We start from the raw sequence: 17,732 nt of genomic DNA on the forward strand, positions 1-17,732 counted from the left end.
ATTGAAAGTTTTGTGACAGACGACGACGACAGACAACGTCAGATGCCACATGACGATAATAGCTTATGTCCTGTCGGCCGATAAGCTAAAAACTACTGACATATTTATGACAGCTACCCAGGGCTTGGCCGGTTTCCATCCTACTTATAATACTATGGAGGTATGGAACAGTGCGGACCGCCGCCAGCCGAAGTGAAAATGAAACTTGTCAGTCATTTCTCTTTTCTCTACCTGCTGAAGCTAAGCTTTTAAACCTTACCAGCAAAAACGCTGCAATATTAGTATCACATTAGTGTTACCTCTGTCATCTCCATGTTTGTTATTACTGACTTTCTTCTTCTCAAAAAACTTTACTTTTCTTCATGGTATTTGTCCAGTATGGTTAATTAAGAGCGGCACCCCCTGGTGGATTAATTGACAAACGCTCATTCCAACACATTAAATGTCAGTAGCAGCACCTTGTTCCAGTCAGACTAATGACAACGACAATAAAGCACATTTACAAAAGGAGCTAAGAACTGGAATGGGATTATTAAGTACTCGTATCGGTACTCGGTATCAGCAAGTACTCAAATGTAAGTACTCGTACCAGTACTCGGTCTGGAAAAAAGTGGTATTGGTGCATCCCTAATAATAAACTTATTTTCCAACACTATTGAACAGAAACAGGTAAAAAGGACATTTTTGAGTGTTTCACATGAAGAGAAGCTGTTTGGTCACTTTGAGCCTATGATGTGTGTTTCTCCAGAATTTCATGAACTGGTAAGAGACACACAAGTACACACTGGTCAAAAACCACTTATTTATGTCTTCTTTTTCATTTCTCATATTTTTCTGAGTAGAGCTGTGAGTTTGTTACCTAATGTCGTGTTCAAAAGTGTGTCTCACATGCATGGTATATAGTTGCAAAAAAAAAGTTACATGTTCACAATCACATGTTTTTCATGAGAAATATATGCATGTACTTTGAAGTTATGTCAATAGTGTGTTTAATATGTTATACTGGCCCTGGTTCAAAGTCTGGGGATGTAAGGCAATGCAAAACTCTGTATATATTTTTAAAACCTTTTCTATGGAGTGGAAGCTAAAAGGGGGGCTGAGAAAACAGCTTATGTAAAGATATGATTTTATGTCAAATATTTGAGTATAGTTTTAATTTATTACCATTTTAATTAAATATACCTATTATCTGGAAGCAGTATTCACTTTTAAAGTCTTTGAAAAGGTTCATTAAGCATCTTTGTGATATGTCTGTAATAAATTATATAAATTTTTCAGATCGGATTTTCTGTTTTTTGTGTGTTTTTTGTCCTTTTATGTTGATATAGTATACGGAGCCCAGGAGGGGACATGCAAAAAATAAAAATTATTGCGTTATAACACAAAAGTATTGCGTTATAACGCAAAAACTATTGCGATATAACACAAAAGTATTGCGTTATAACGCAATAGTTTTGCGTTATAACGCAATCATATATGCTCTCTCTTGATTGAGGTCCGTACATAATACATTGTAATCCAGTTCGGGTCCGACCGTGCCAGGTCTGACACGCCCCCCTGTCCTGTGTAGTATGACCATAACTCTTTCATTATTAGTCCGATCGGAAAAATTCCAACGGTTTTTGAATTAAATTCCTATTTGCCCAGCTTCATGTCTGTGTGCAGCTTCATGGATACAGATGTATGTGCGCCAAGTGTGAATGATCTGCGCATGAGAAGGAGGATGTGCACATTGTATTAAAATCCTTTACACTCCTGAGCCTCAGATGGTCCACCTGGACTGGTTTTCTTATTTTGATCATAAAAAGGTCGGAAAATATGCTTTGAGTCGTTTTGTCAATTTTTGCAGACCACTTCGAACGTTCAATTTTGCAATCACTATTTGTTTTAATACTGTAATAACAATTTAAAATGACAAAAAACACAAAAACGGAATTAGTTTTTTTTTGTTTTTTTAGTTTTAGCAGAAAAACACTGAAATTAGACATGGATACAACATTTGAAAGTTAAATATGAACTTTAAAAGTATAAAAAGTGTTTAAAACAAGCTGTGTGAGTATTTGCCTTTTATTGTGCAAAAACAGGGTAAAAATCCAAACTCTACAGGTGTCCCGCCCCCCCCCCCCCCACCACCACCACCACCACCACCACACACAGGGCATTTGTCTGTTCTGTGGCTGCAGAGTGCCTTCATGTTCGTGGTTCTGCAAAAACAGTTGTGTCAGTTCACAGCTCTGATCAAGGCAGTGCTCCTATGGCACAGTTCGCACATGGAAAATAGTCTGTTGAAACCAAAAGTCCATCCTCCTGTGGATGTGTTGAATGTCTGTGGTATTTGGACTGATCATCATCAGGCTCTTCCTCCATCCTTCATCTGTGTGTGGACTGTCTTCAGTCTCTGCTCTCATCACCAGAGCCTTTGCGCATCACCGTGACTTCTCTCTCTTCATCCTTGAATGTAACTACCGGTGGACACATGGAAAAATAACACACATAGAACAATGTATTAGACAAACAAAACAAGGTCAAATTGTACTATTGAAGAAAAAAAGTCACCGAACATCAGCGTATGCGCTCTTATTTTGGAGACTGTCATGCGCACTTTTATGCACAGAAAGTCCAACATACTCCAAACTAACACATACTCTACACGGTTCGTACTTTATTCTATAAAACCACGATGCAGTATAATCGTCAGTTTACACATATACTAAAGTGAAACAAGTAAAAACTCCATAGAAAAAACCAGACAGTGCTTCAGTCATGTAGAAAATCCACTAAATGGAACTGGGTGAACTTTACCTTTCTTCTTCAGATGTTGCTCCATCAGTCGCTCCTTCGGTCATAAATCTATCTGTAAATCTCCAGGGAGGTCATGGGACTTGGGATATCCGTCTTGCCTACATTTTCCAAAACTAGATCTAATCCGTTATCCACTCCGTTGTGCGCTTCGGTTCTTCGCTCCGTGAATCCACTCTGCTGTGTGCGTCCCCAGTCACCGAATGGCTTATTTTGCGTCTTCTAGGACAGGTGCCCGTGAAATTTTCGCACTGACCCGAGAATGTCCATAAAGCACAGTCTCAGGTTTCAGAAACCGTTGGAATTTTTCTGATCGGACAAATAATGACAGAGTTACGGTCATCTGAACTACACATGCATAGGGCACAGGACTGCAGGTACAGGTGTGTCTGACCTGACGACCTGTCCGATCCCGAATGCAGATCCCAATGCAAAAACTATTGCGTTTAAACGCAATACTTTTGCGTTATAACGCAAAAACTATTGCGTTATAACGCAATACATTTTTTTCTCTTCATGTCCCTTCCCGGGCTCCGTAATAGTAGGTTAAAGTGAAAAAAAAAAAAAAAAGTAAGATGATATAGATTAAGCTGTACTGAAAAAAAAGATACCAAAAATGGGTATAGTGAACATTTCTTTATATAGTATATAAAAGCAAAATCAAAAGTACTCAAAAATGGCCAAAATAGGCTCAGACCCCCAAGGGTTGACAAAAACAGTGAGCCCCCCACCTCTCTTCTTACCACTCTGCTTCCCCCGGTCAGCATGGATCAGTTAGAATGCTGAGAACAGCTGACTTTTGTAAGTACTGACATAAAAATAAATTAGTAAATCATAATGTTTTTTATTTTACTTATGATAGTTGATGTATTTCATTGACAACTATTTGAATTATGATATTTATTATTTTACATATTTAGCTGATATAATAAATTACAACTGATACTGATGATATCCTGGACTTCATCATTGTCAATACTGATGGTGGGATGTGAAATGGGGGGTATTTTTAAAATCCACATCCCGACCCTGAGGGGCAGCATCCCGGTCCCCCAGCACCGATATATTGTGTATTTGCACATCAATCAATCAATCAATCAAACTTTATTTCTATAGCACTTTTCATACATTTTACATGTAGCACAAAGTGCTTCACAACAAAACCCCCACTGTCCCGCGGTTGCAAATAAAAATACAAGCAACAAAGTAAAATTTACAGTAAGAGTTTAATTAAAAGCTAGCCTAAAAAGACAAGTTTTAAGTTTACTTTTAAAAATATGAACATTCGCAGCGGACCTCAGGTCCTCAGGTAGGCTGTTCCATAGTTTGGGGCCATAAAAGCTGAATGAGACCTCACCATGAGTCTTAGTGTGGACTCTAGGAACAGTTAAGAGATTACTACCTGAGGACCTGAGGGTCCAAGAGGGCTCATATGTTAAAAGCAAATCAGATAAATAAATATGGCTAAGACCGTTAAGAGTTTTAAAAACCAATAAAAGCACTTTAAAATTGATCCTGAAGCTCACGGGGAGCCAGTGCAGAGACCTGAGCACTGGTGTTATATGCTCTCTCTTTCTGGTCCTCGTCAGCAGTCGGGCTGCAGAGTTATGGAGCAGCTGCAGCGGTGCAGTGGTCTTCTTGGGAAGACCAGAAAGGAGAGCGTTACAATAATCAATTCGACTTGTGACAAAAGCATGTATCAAAGTCTCTGCACTGGCTTGAGAGAGAAATGGTCGTACTCTGGCAATATTTTTTAAATGATAAAAACCAGTTTTGGTAACAGACCTTATGTGTGGCTAAAAGCTAAGCTCACAATCTAGTAAAACACCCACACATGCCATACCGCATTTGTCCAGCAGTCACCGCCAAAGCATTCAATGTGAGTGTAAGGCTATTCGTATTTCAAAATTACTAATGTCTCCCAAAATATTGGTCCTATAAACCTACCATTTTTGCTAGTCTCTTCCTTGACCAAAAATACAAAATGATGCCAAACTGCAGCAGTCAGCACTTTTCAGATTTTGTGGTATGTCGGAGACACACACACACACTAACACACACGCACTCATGCATGCTCACACGCGCACAAACGCACACATGCACACACAAACACACACATACACACACAAAAAGAGTCTGCTTCCCTTTCAAAATATAAAATTGTTCCAGGCCTCCAGAGTTCAATGACGTTCCTCTCATACTTGTGTTGATGTTTAATGAGATCCATGGAGGATGATGTCGTCTAATAAAAACTTTACACACACTTCCCTCTTCAGATATTGGAGGTGAGTTCAGGCATGTGTAAATGAATAGGGCACTGCAGAACAGTTTGGACTACTACTGCTATTGTACTAATGTATTTTTTTTTACATAATCAATGGATAGTGAATTGAATACAACATATATAACTATAGATGCATTTGATAATGTGCACGTATACAGATATGTCTATTTTGTGATCATATTTACAGCATATGCACTAATAATCTGCAGTAATTCTACTATTGTATGTCTTATCTGCATTCACAAAAACCTCCATGAGCCCATGTACATTTTTATTGCTGCTTTGTTAACTAACTCTGTAATTTTCAGCACCCCCATCCACCCAAAGCTACTGATTGACCTTTTATCTGAGAAACCGGTCATATCTTATTCAGCTTGTCTCTTTCAGTTTTTTATGTTTTACACATTAGGCAGCACAGAGTTCTTACTGTTGGCAGCCATGGCTTATGACAGGTATGTGTCTATATGTAAACCTCTGCATTATACAACAATAATGACAAAAACAACCATCAGTGTGGCCTTGGTTTTAGCCTGGCTTCTACCTGCTTGTCATATTACTGTTGCGGTAATCCTTAATGCTGATATGAAACTTTGTGATTTGACTTTCAAAGGACTTTTTTGTAACAATTCAGTTTATAAACTTCACTGTGAGAGTTCACGAGCTCTCTCTATATTAGGTGTAGTTACTCTGACCAATCTTATACTCTGTCCAGTGATTTTCATTCTTTTTACGTACTCAAAAATACTTTTAATATCCTATCGAAGTTCTGCAGAGGTCAGAAAAAAAGCTGCTCAGACTTGTTTACCCCACCTAATAGTTTTAATTGGCATTGTCATTTTAAGTTCATATGACATTGTTATAGCTCGGATGGAATCTGACCTTTCAAAAACTGCACGTTTAATAATGACTTTGCAAATAGTTTTGTATCATCCTTTGTTTAATCCAATTATATATGGACTAAAAATGAAAGAAATCCATAAACACCTTAAGAGGTTATTCTGTTCAACTAAAATCATGTGAAGGTAGAATGAATAATATATCATTTGTTTTGCACATTGTCCCATCAAAGGTATTTAATGTAGATGTAAAAGGTACATTTTTAGACCTGTTTATTCTTTTAGGCAGCTTTTCTCTAGATGTTTCAATAAATCATCCAGGTGATGTAATGAGGTTTTGTCATAAAATCCACTGAATCTTTATCAGATACTTCACTGCCTTCATGTATATTTGTATGTATTAGTATTCTGCAGTAAGTAGCCATATTCATGCACATATTGGAAACACAGATTTTGGCAGAGGTCGGTTGCTTTTCCAGTGAGTGTGGGTTTAACCTACAGACTTCACTCTGAGCATCTTCATCTGCTGTTATTTTCAACTGATGCATATTTCAAACTTACAGTTCATTTTCTGTTTCTGTGACCAGTCACAAAATACATGTATTTCCCCTAGGGTGTGTCTTAAAAATCAAGTTTGGATTTTTTTTATGATGATAGAAATGTTCCAAATGATGAAAAAACGTTTTACAAAATTTTATAGCAGTACTATTAGTTTAAGTGGTTCCGCACGGCAAACTTAGTTGACATAAAGGAAAATACAGAATATTATCACAAGTGGGATCCAAGTAAGTGATATTAGTGATCACTTATCTATGTTCACTGTACAAAAACTGAGAGAGAAAAATACTAGTGACTCAGTAAAACATCACAAAACACAGACTCAGGAGTGAAACCTCAATGCATGCCTTACAACAAAGCTTATCAAGACAAACAACAATCTGTCCAAGAACTGTTCTTGGACAGGTTAATGTACACAATGCATATAGTAAGTTCCTACAAATATTTAAAGCTCTCTATGATTTACACTGCCCCATTAAAATTTACAAACCTAAAGAGCCCATGGATGACAAAGGTCTGATTAATGCGTGCAAAAAGAAAACTGCTCTATACAAAAAATGTATAAGGAAAAGAACTCTAGAGGAAGAATCTAAATTTAAAAAGTATAAGAACAAATTTTAGAATTTACTTGAAAAAAAATAAAAACAACATGAAAGGTCTGGAGGATATTAAATAGAGTTATTAGAAAGGATACTGGACAAAAAAACCTCTCCCAGATTACCTTATAGAAAATGGGGGAAAAAAGAAGAAAATATGGGAAATATTGTAAACAGATTTCATTTCATTTCATTTTATTTTCATTTCATTTTATTTATTTATTTAGACAGGGACAATGCACAAACATACATTAACCTTAAAAAGGAGAGATGTAGTTTGCCAGGTTCCAGCACTAGTGCTAATTTCCACCTGTAGTCCCTGGGCAGGCTGATGTTATCTAATGACTACGTTGTTAATATTGGGCTGGAAATGGCAAATGAAGTCACAGATTCAGACAATGGCAAATGGGGTGTGTTAAGTAATGTTTTTGACAACAAAAAATCATTATTCCTGACACTGACAAATGAAAAATAAATAAAAGACATTGTAAATCAATGTATGACCAAAAAGTCAACTGACTGGAATGAAACTGACATAATAATTTAAAAAGTAATTAATGAAATTGCAAAATCATTATCACACATACGTACTTTATCCTTCCAAAGAGGAAGATTCCCAGATTTAATGAAAATTGCAAAGGTTACACCAATATTCAAGAATGGAGATAGTCACGACATTTCATCTATTTTGCCTCAGTTTTCCAAGATCTTCAAAAAAATCTCTCAGCATGTCTTGATCAGTTTATAGAGAAGCTTAATCTAATTAATGAAGCATAATATGGATTTAGAAAAAACATGTCGACAGCTATGGCTCTAACAGAGGTAATCGAGAAAATGCAAGACAATATAGATAAAAAATTGCATGTATTGGGAATCTTCATTGGCCTAAAAAAAGCATTTGATACCATGAACCATCAAATACTGCTAAAGAATGATATTTGTGGAGTTCCACTAAACTGAGTTAAGTCATATTTGTCTGAAAGACAGCAGTTTGTTCAGCTGGAGGATTGTACATCAGTTTGGAGGCACATCACTTGTGGTGTGCCCCAAGGATCTATTTTGGGGCCAAAATTGTTCCTGCTTTATAGAAATGATCTATATTACACCTCTACTAAATTAAAATTCATACTTTTCCCTGAAGATAGAACAATAGTAAGCTCTGGTAAGGATCTACAGCTTCTCATGACAGACATCTCAGCTGAATTAATTAAACTAAAACAATGGTTTGATATAAATAAACTGTCAATGAACATAATGAAAACCAAAATGGTAATCCATGAGGAAGTTAAGGTTGTCTGTTTTGTTTCAATGTCATGTTTTTGTTGCGGGAGTTGTCTTTTGTGATTTTCATGTAAAATGCCATTACTGACTGGTATTATTTCACAGGATCAACGAAATACAAATTAAATCAATTTAAACCACCGTGTTGTAGCTTAATGATATTTACTCATTTTAGTGTTTTCTCTAGCAGTGAAACATACAGTGGCAAACACACAGACAGAAAGTCAAAGAAAAAAAAAAATAGACTGATGGTCATTTGCATTTAACAGTATATATAAATCAGCCCTTCCAGAAAAACGCGATTCTGCAATCGTATAATTCAATTCATAATTGAGCAAATGGTGCACATTATACGGGGATCTGCATTTTTTCAAAAAGGGTGCATATTCACTGCAATAGTAGCAGATTTCAAAAAAATACGCCAAATATGCAGGGCTTGCATGATTTCATAATCCCTGCATTTTTCCACATAAAGTTAAAAATATTCCATTGTAACTTGACACGGGTAGTGATGTAATTTGTGACGTGAAAGCACGTATCAATCTGCAGTTACTGTCCTCAATGAGCCACGGGTGCTGCCTTGAGCCCCTCCCTCGTTTCACCACCTGGATGAATGACCTGCCTCTACACCTACGGTCCATGGACTCTGTAGAGAGCTTTAAGAAACACCTCAAAACCCTCCTGTTCAAAAAGGCTTTTTAGTCTCCCACCTGACCCAGGACCACCACAAACTGATTACACTCTATGTATTCATCATAACGTACTCCATGTGTCATCCCCCCCAGTCTCTCTATATCTCTATCGCTCTCTCTTTTCTCCTCCTTTACTCTCTCTCTCTCTCTTTAACCCCAATTGGTCAAGGCAGACAGCCATCCTTCAGGAGTCTGGGTCTGCTCGAGGTTTCTGCCCGTTAAAGGGAAGTTTTTCCTCGCCACTGTCACCAATCACAAGTGTTTGCTCCTGAAGGATTCTGTTGGGTCTCTGTAAACTTAATTTGATTCTGATTTGAATTGATAAAGCACTTTGTGACTCTGTCTGTGAAAAGTGCTCTATAAATAAAATTTACTTTACTTACTTACTTTACCACATTCGCAGGTGGTCAGTCTCACACGGCGTTTTCACAAAGTGTACCCGAGTCCGTTTGACCCCATAGTCCACTTAATTTTATCAATATGAATGCAAACATTCCGTGCTTGAGTACCGTACCCGAGTCCAGTTGAGAAGGTAGTCCTGGGTACAGACTGCGTGGACTCCAGTACGGTACGTTGCAGTGTGAAAGCGATCCATGCCCAAGAACAGACATGACCTAATCACCACGAGACCATAGACGGCACTCATGTTGTCTCCTGAAAAAGCCTCGGATTTGTGCGGCACGGGCTCACCTTGCTGACCGAACCACTCTGTGATATATCATGGACAACAAAGGTCACTCTTCTTCACTTTGCTTCCAACAGGCTAACAGATAGACAAATCCTGCTGCCATTGTAGATAAAGGGACAGAACAGTCGCTCAGTTGATGATATAAGGGTTTGTCTTCTTCTGACTTCCACATTTGTTGGATAGTGACAGAATTCCTTCCACACCACCACCTACTGTTTTGGCCCGGTAACACCCACTTGTACTCGGGCACAGGCCGCGGTACGTGCTTGTGAATGCAACATCTAGCAGAAAAGGTATCAGCATATCCAAGTACAAGAAAAAGAGACATAGAAGCAGGAGTTGGACTCCAAAGCTAGGTTTCATTTTCATATTCACTCCAGTTACTAAACTACGCTACAAACGGACTTTATGAAGTTTGCTTGTCTCGTTTCTAACGTCACTTTGCACCCTGCAAGTTTTTGTCTTGAAAAAAGAAATTCAGAGTTGTGAAGAGGATCTGCTCTACATTCATCAGCTTCAAAACAAATGCATATCTTGGCCACAGTTATGCATTTATGACAGTAGGTGATAGTGCTCATGGGAAGGTGAGTCTTTGTCCCTTAAAAACGTCACCAATTCCAGCCAAAGGTGTCGCTGCAATCCACTTTAAACGAATTCTCTGTACAGGTTTTTTTAAGAGAAAAATCAAACTCTGAGTGTCTCTTTTGGGTCCTTTTCCTGGCCCTAATCCCAGATAAAGGAGGAGCGCTGTGCTGAGCTCCAGGCAACCCGTAACTCGTGTTTTTCCAACCTTCTACCGGTGAAAATGCACTGGAAGGGCAGTCAAACCTGTGACTTCCCACCCCCGAACTCGTACTAGATCGATGTACTCCCAATTCCGAGCTTGGACTTCACGTAGCCTGTGAAACAACAATGGTGGCCACCATGGAGGTGGTGTTTATGCCAAATTGTTTATTAAAACAAGTTATTGCTCTCACATTATTTATTCGCAAATGTTCTGCATAATCAGTAGCCACTCTAACGATAGCTAGTTTTCAGTCCATTGAGGACAACAATAAATTAATACCAAATACGTATCCAAATATACAAATAACATAGAAGGTATAATAGCTTAACTTGCCTTATACACCACTTCTACTCTTCTATTTCCCTCAAATAAGCAAGGAGCAAGCACTTCTGGTGAAAGAAATTACTGTAAATGAACATAAGCTCCACACGGTCCACCATGCTTGTTTGTTTACATTTAGCTACCACAATTCCTTGTACTCAGGCAGTTTGGTGTGACTTGCTTGGAACATTACAAAGTCGTGAGTCGTGGTTCGAAGTCATGACTTACAGGCTCGAAAACCTGCCTGAAAGGCAGCATTAGACATAGAACTAGCAATTCCAGCCCACATAAAAGACTTCTGATTAAATTTGATTTTCTAACATTTAATACTACAGGGAAAAAACGATTTATGTAATGTGGGTCTAAACAAAACATTAGTCATAAAGTTATTTAGAGACATGATGTGATGTGGTGTATGCTTACTTCTTGCATGTTTGCTTATCATAGGATGTAATTAGACATTTTTCACTTAGTAGTAGCCTGGTTAGAACAGGGTGAAAGAAGAATCGTTTTTTTCATCGAAACACGTTTTTTTCCAGTGCCCGCATATTTTCGCAACCTGGTGTGTTTTTTCGCCACATAAAATTATATAAAAACCCTGCATATTCCATTGCATAATCAAGGATTTTTGCTCGCATAATCAAATATTTTTGCCCATGTTTTTCTGGAGGGACTGACAAATCATGAATTAATGGTTAATCAGTAACCACATATTTAAAAGGAAGTTAAAAAAAAAAAAAAAAAAAAAAAAAAAAAGAAGCTTACTTGTGTACAGAGGCTTTGTTACCAGCAACTGCAGGCCACTGTTGAAGCTTTCAGGGCCTCGTTGTGTGTTTTCTTCGCCTGATTATACAGAATGTTCTTTTGTAGACTAGGGTACATTTGTGAATCTGCTCACTCAGTCATGTTCTCACACTACATAAAATAGGTGATAATGTTAGAAATGGCCACGCTATGACCTTCAGCCATCAAAATCACACACACACATGCACACACACACACACACACACACACACACACACACACAAAGAGTCCGCTTCCCTTTCAAAATATAAGATGGTTCCGGTTCCAGGCCTCCAGAGTTCAATGACGTTCCTCTCATACTTGTGTTGATGTTTAATGAGATCCATGGAGGACAATATCGTCTAATAAAAACTTTACACACACTTCCCTCTTCGGATATTAGAGGTGAATGCACTTAGAGTTCAGGCATGTGTAAATGAATAGGGCACTGCAGAACAGTTTGGACTACTACTGCTATTGTACTAATGTATTTTTTTTACATAATCAATGGATAGTGAATTGAATACAACATATATAACTATAGATGCATTTGATAATGTGCACGTATACAGATATGTCTATTTTGTGATCATATTTACAGCATATGTACTAATAATCTGCAGCAATTCTACTATTGTATGTCTTATCTGCATTCACAAAAACCTCCATGAGCCCATGTACATTTTTATTGCTGCTTTGTTAACTAACTCTGTAATTTTCAGCACCGCAATCCACCCAAAGCTACTGACTGACCTATTATCTGAGAAACAGGTCATATCTTATTCAGCTTGTCTCTTTCAGTTTTTTATGTTTTACACATTAGGCACCACAGAGTTCTTACTGTTGGCAGCCATGGCTTATGACAGGTATGTGTCTATATGTAAACCTCTGCATTATACAACAATAATGACAAAAACAACCATCAGTGTGGCCTTGGTTTTAGCCTGGCTTCTACCTGCTTGTCACATGACTGTGTTAGTAATCCTTAATGCTGATATGAAACTTTGTGATTTGACTTTCAAAGGACTTTTTTGTAACAATTCAGTTTATAAACTTCACTGTGAGAGTTCACAAGCTCTCTCTATATTAGGTGTAGTTACTCTGACCAATCTTATACTCTGTCCAGTGATTTTCATTCTTTTTACGTACTCAAAAATACTTTTAATATCCTATCGAAGTTCTGCAGAGGTCAGAAAAAAAGCCGCTCAGACTTGTTTACCCCACCTACTAGTTTTAATTGGCATCGTCATTTTAAGTTCATATGACGTTGTTATAGCTCGGATGGAATCTGACCTTCCAAAAACTGCACGTTTAATAATGACTTTGCAAATAGTTTTGTATCATCCTTTGTTTAATCCAATTATATATGGACTAAAAATGAAAGAAATCCATAAACACCTTAAGAGGTTATTCTGTTCAACTAAAATCATGTGAAGGTAGAATGAATAATATATCATTTGTTTTGCACATTGTGCCATCAAAGGTATTTAATGTAGATGTAAAAGGTACATTTTTAGACCTGTTTATTCTTTTAGGCAGCTTTTCTCTAGATGTTTCAATAAATCATCCAGGTGATGTAATGAGGTTTTGTCATAAAATCCACTGAATCTTTATCAGATACTTCACTGCCTTCATGTATATTTGTATGTATTAGTATTCTGCAGTAAGTAGCCATATTCATGCACATATTGGAAACACAGATTTTGGCAGAGGTTGGTTGCTTTTCCAGTGACTGTGGGTTTAACCGACAGACTTCACTCTGAGCATCTTCATCTGCTGTTATTTTCAACTGATGCATATTTCAAACTTACAGTTCATTTTCTGTTTCTGTGACCAGTCACAAAATACATGTATTTCCCCTAGGGTGTGTCTTAAAAATCAAGTTTGGATTTTTTTTATGGTGATAGAAATGTTCCAAATGATGAAAAAACATGTTTTACAAAATTTTATAGCAGTACTATTTGTTTAAGTGGTTCCGCACGGCAAACTTAGTTGACATAAAGCAAAATACAGAATATTATCACAAGTGGGATCCAAGTAAGTGATATTAGTGATCACTTATCTATGTTCACTGTACAAAAACTGAGAGAGAAAAATACTAGTGACTCAGTAAAACATCACAAAACACAGACTCAGGAGTAAAACCTCAATGCATGCCTTAAAACAAAGCTTATCAAGACAAACAACAATCTGTCCAAGAACTGTTCTTGGACAGGTTAATGTACACAATGCATATAGTAAGTTCCTACAAATATTTAAAGCTCTCTATGATTTACGCTGCCCCATTAAAATTTACAAACCTAAAGAGCCCATGGATGACAAAGGTCTGATTAATGCGTGCAAAAAGAAAACTGCTCTATACAAAAAATGCATAAGGAAAAGAACTCTAGAGGAAGAATCTAAATTTAAAAAGTATAAGAACAAATTTTAGAATTTACTTGAAAAAAAAATAAAAACAACATGAAAGGTCTGGAGGATATTAAATAGAGTTATTAGAAAGGATACTGGACAAAAAAAACCTCTCCCAGATTACCTTATAGAAAATGGGGGAAAAAAGAAGAAAATATGGGAAATATTGTAAACAGATTTCATTTTCATTTCATTTTATTTTCATTTCATTTTATTTATTTATTTAGACAGGGACAATGCACAAACATACATTAACCTTAAAAAGGAGAGATGTAGTTTGCCAGGTTCCAGCACTAGTGCTAATTTCCACCTGTAGTCCCTGGGCAGGCTAATGTTATCTAATGACTACGTTGTTAGTTGTTGTTTGAAGTCACAGATTCAGACAATGGCAAATGGGGTGTGTTAAGTAATGTTTTTGACAACAAAAAATCATTATTCCTGACACTGACAAATGAAAAATAAATAAAAGACACCGTAAATCAATGTATGACCAAAAAGTCAACTGACTGGAATGAAACTGACATAATAATTTAAAAAGTAATTAATGAAATTGCAAAATCATTATCACACATACGTACTTTATCCTTCCAAAGAGGAAGATTCCCAGATTTAATGAAAATTGCAAAGGTTACACCAATATTCAAGAATGGAGATAGTCACGACATTTCATCTATTTTGCCTCAGTTTTCCAAGATCTTCAAAAAAATCTTTTCAGCATGTCTTGATCAGTTTATAGAGAAGCTTAATCTAATTAATGAAGCATAATATGGATTTAGAAAAAACATGTCGACAGCTATGGCTCTAACAGAGGTAATCGAGAAAATGCAAGACAATATAGATAAAAAATTGCATGCATTGGGAATCTTCATTGGCCTAAAAAAAGCATTTGATACCATGAACCATCAAATACTGCTAAAGAATGATATTTGTGGAGTTCCACTAAATTGAGTTAAGTCATATTTGTCTGAAAGACAGCAGTTTGTTCAGCTGGAGGATTGTACATCAGTTTGGAGGCACATCACTTGTGGTGTGCCCCAAGGATCTATTTTGGGGCCAAAATTGTTCCTACTTTATAGAAATGATCTATGTTACATCTCTACTAAATTAAAATTCATACTTTTCCCTGATGACAGAACAATAGTAAGCTCTGGTAAGGATCTACAGCTTTTCATGACAGACATCTCAGCTGAATTAATTAAACTAAAACATTGGTTTGATATAAATAAACTGTCAATGAACATAATGAAAACCAAAATGGTAATCCATGAGGAAGTTAAGGTTGTCTGTTTTGTTTCAATGTCATGTTTTTGTTGCGGGAGTTGTCTTTTGTGATTTTCATGTAAAATGCCATTACTGACTGGTATTATTTCACAGGATCAACGAAATACAAATTAAATCAATTTAAACCACCGTGTTGTAGCTTGATGATATTTACTCATTTTAGTGTTTTCTCTAGCAGTGAAACATACAGTGGCAAACACACAGACAGAAAGTCAAAGAAAAAAAGAGTAGACTGATGGTCATTTGCATTTAACAGTATATATAAATCAGTCCCTCCAGAAAAACGCGATTCTGCAATCGTATAATTCAATTCATAATTGAGCAAATGGTGCACATTATGCGCGGATCTGCATTTTTTCAAAAAGGGTGTGTATTCACTGCAATAGTAGGAGATTTCCAAAAAATATGCCAAATATGCAGGGCTTGCATGATTTCATAATCCCTGCATTTTTCCACATAAAGTTAAAAATATTTCATCGTAACTTGACACGGGTAGTGATGTAATTTGTGACGTGAAAGCACGTATCAATCTGCAGTTACTGTCCTCAATGAGCCACGGGTGCTGCCTTGAGCCCCTCCCTCGTTTCACCACATTCACAGGTGGTCAGTCTCACAGGGCGTTTTCACACAGTGTACCCGAGTCTGTTTGACCCCACAGTCCACTTAATTTTATCAATATGAATGCAAACATTCCGTGCTTGAGTACCGTACCCGAGTCCAGTTGAGAAGGTAGTCCTGGGTACAGACTGCGTGGACTCCAGTACGGTACGTTGCAGTGTGAAAGCGATCCATGCCCAAGAACAGACATGACCTAATCACCACGAGACCATAGACGGCACTCATGTTGTCTCCTGAAAAAGCCTCGGATTTGTGCGGCACGGGCTCACCTTGCTGACCGAACCACTCTGTGATATATCATGGACAACAAAGGTCACTCTTCTTCACTTTGCTTCCAACAGGCTAACAGATAGACAAATCCTGCTGCCATTGTAGATAAAGGGACAGAACAGTCGCTCAGTTGATGATATAAGGGTTTGTCTTCTTCTGACTTCCACATTTGTTGGATAGTGACAGAATTCCTTCCACACCACCACCTACTGTTTCGGCCCGGTAACACCCACTTGTACTCGGGCACAGGCCGCGGTACGTGCTTGTGAATGCAACATCTGCAGAAAAGGTATCAGCATATCCAAGTACAAGAAAAAGAGACATAGAAGCAGGAGTTGGACTCCAAAGTTAGGTTTCATTTTCATATTCACTCCAGTTACTAAACTACGCTACAAATGGACTTTAGGAAGTTTGCTTGTCTCGTTTCTAACGTCACTTTGCACCCTGCAAGTTTTTGTCTTGAAAAAAGAAATTCAGAGTTGTGAAGAGGATCTGCTCTACATTCATCAGCTTCAAAACAAATGCATATCTTGGCCACAGTTATGCATTTATGACAGTAGGTGGTAGTGCTCATGGGAAGGTGAGTCTTTGTCCCTTAAAAACGTCACCAATTCCAGCCAAAGGTGTCGCTGCAATCCACTTTAAACGAATTGTCTGTACAGGTTTTTTTAAGAGAAAAATCAAACTCTGAGTGTCTCTTTTGGGTCCTTTTCCTGGCCCTAATCCCAGATAAAGGAGGAGGGCTGTGCTGAGCTCCAGGCAACCCGTAACTCGTGTTTTTCCAACCTTCTACCGGTGAAAATGCACTGGAATGGCAGTCAAACCTGTGACTTCCCACCCCCGAACTCGTCCTAGATCGATGTACTCCCAATTCCGAGCTTGGACTTCACATAGCCTGTGAAACAACAATGGTGGCCACTATGGAGGTGGTGTTTATGCCAAATTGTTTATTAAAACAAGTTATTGCTCTCACATAATTATGCGCAAATGTTCTGCATAATCAGCAGCCACTCTAACGATAGCTAGTTTTCAGTCCATTGAGGACAACAATAAATTAATACCAACTACATATCCAAATATACAAATAACATAAAAGGTATAATAGCTTAACTTGCCTTGCCCTATTTTTGCCCATGTTTTTCTGGAGGGACTGATAAATCATGAATGAATGGTTAATCAGTAACCACATATTTAAAAGGAAGTAAAAAAAAAAAAAAAAAAAAAAAAAGACGCTTACTTGTGTACAGAGGCCTTGTTACCAGCAACTGCAGGCCACTGTTGAAGCTTTCAGAGCCTCGTTGTGTGTTTTCTTCGCCTGATTATACAGAATGTTCTTTTGTAGACTAGGACACATTTGTGAATCTGCTCACTCAGTCATGTTCTCACACTACATAAAATAGGTGATAATGTTAGAAATGGCCACGCTATGACCTTCAGCCATCAAAATCACACACACACACGCGCACACACACACACACGCACACACACACACACACACACACACACACACACACACACACACATAGTCC

The 17,732-nt window shown here is 37.6% G+C and overlaps 2 protein-coding genes across 2 annotated transcripts; both read left to right on the forward strand.

The window, feature by feature from the left end:
* The first annotated feature begins 5,161 nt into the window (after positions 1-5,161).
* Positions 5,162-6,103, forward strand: LOC115412763 (olfactory receptor 6N2-like). The gene has a single exon (XM_030125411.1). The coding sequence runs from the start codon at positions 5,177-5,179 to the stop codon at positions 6,101-6,103; it is 927 nt and encodes a 308-aa protein (XP_029981271.1). The 5' UTR covers positions 5,162-5,176.
* Positions 6,104-12,132: 6,029 nt separating this feature from the next.
* Positions 12,133-13,059, forward strand: LOC115412566 (olfactory receptor 6N2-like). The gene has a single exon (XM_030125140.1). The coding sequence runs from the start codon at positions 12,133-12,135 to the stop codon at positions 13,057-13,059; it is 927 nt and encodes a 308-aa protein (XP_029981000.1).
* The last annotated feature ends 4,673 nt before the right edge of the window (positions 13,060-17,732 follow it).

This window comes from Sphaeramia orbicularis, chromosome 21 (genome assembly GCF_902148855.1).
Source record: "Sphaeramia orbicularis chromosome 21, fSphaOr1.1, whole genome shotgun sequence".
Taxonomy (NCBI): Eukaryota; Metazoa; Chordata; class Actinopteri; order Kurtiformes; family Apogonidae; genus Sphaeramia; species Sphaeramia orbicularis.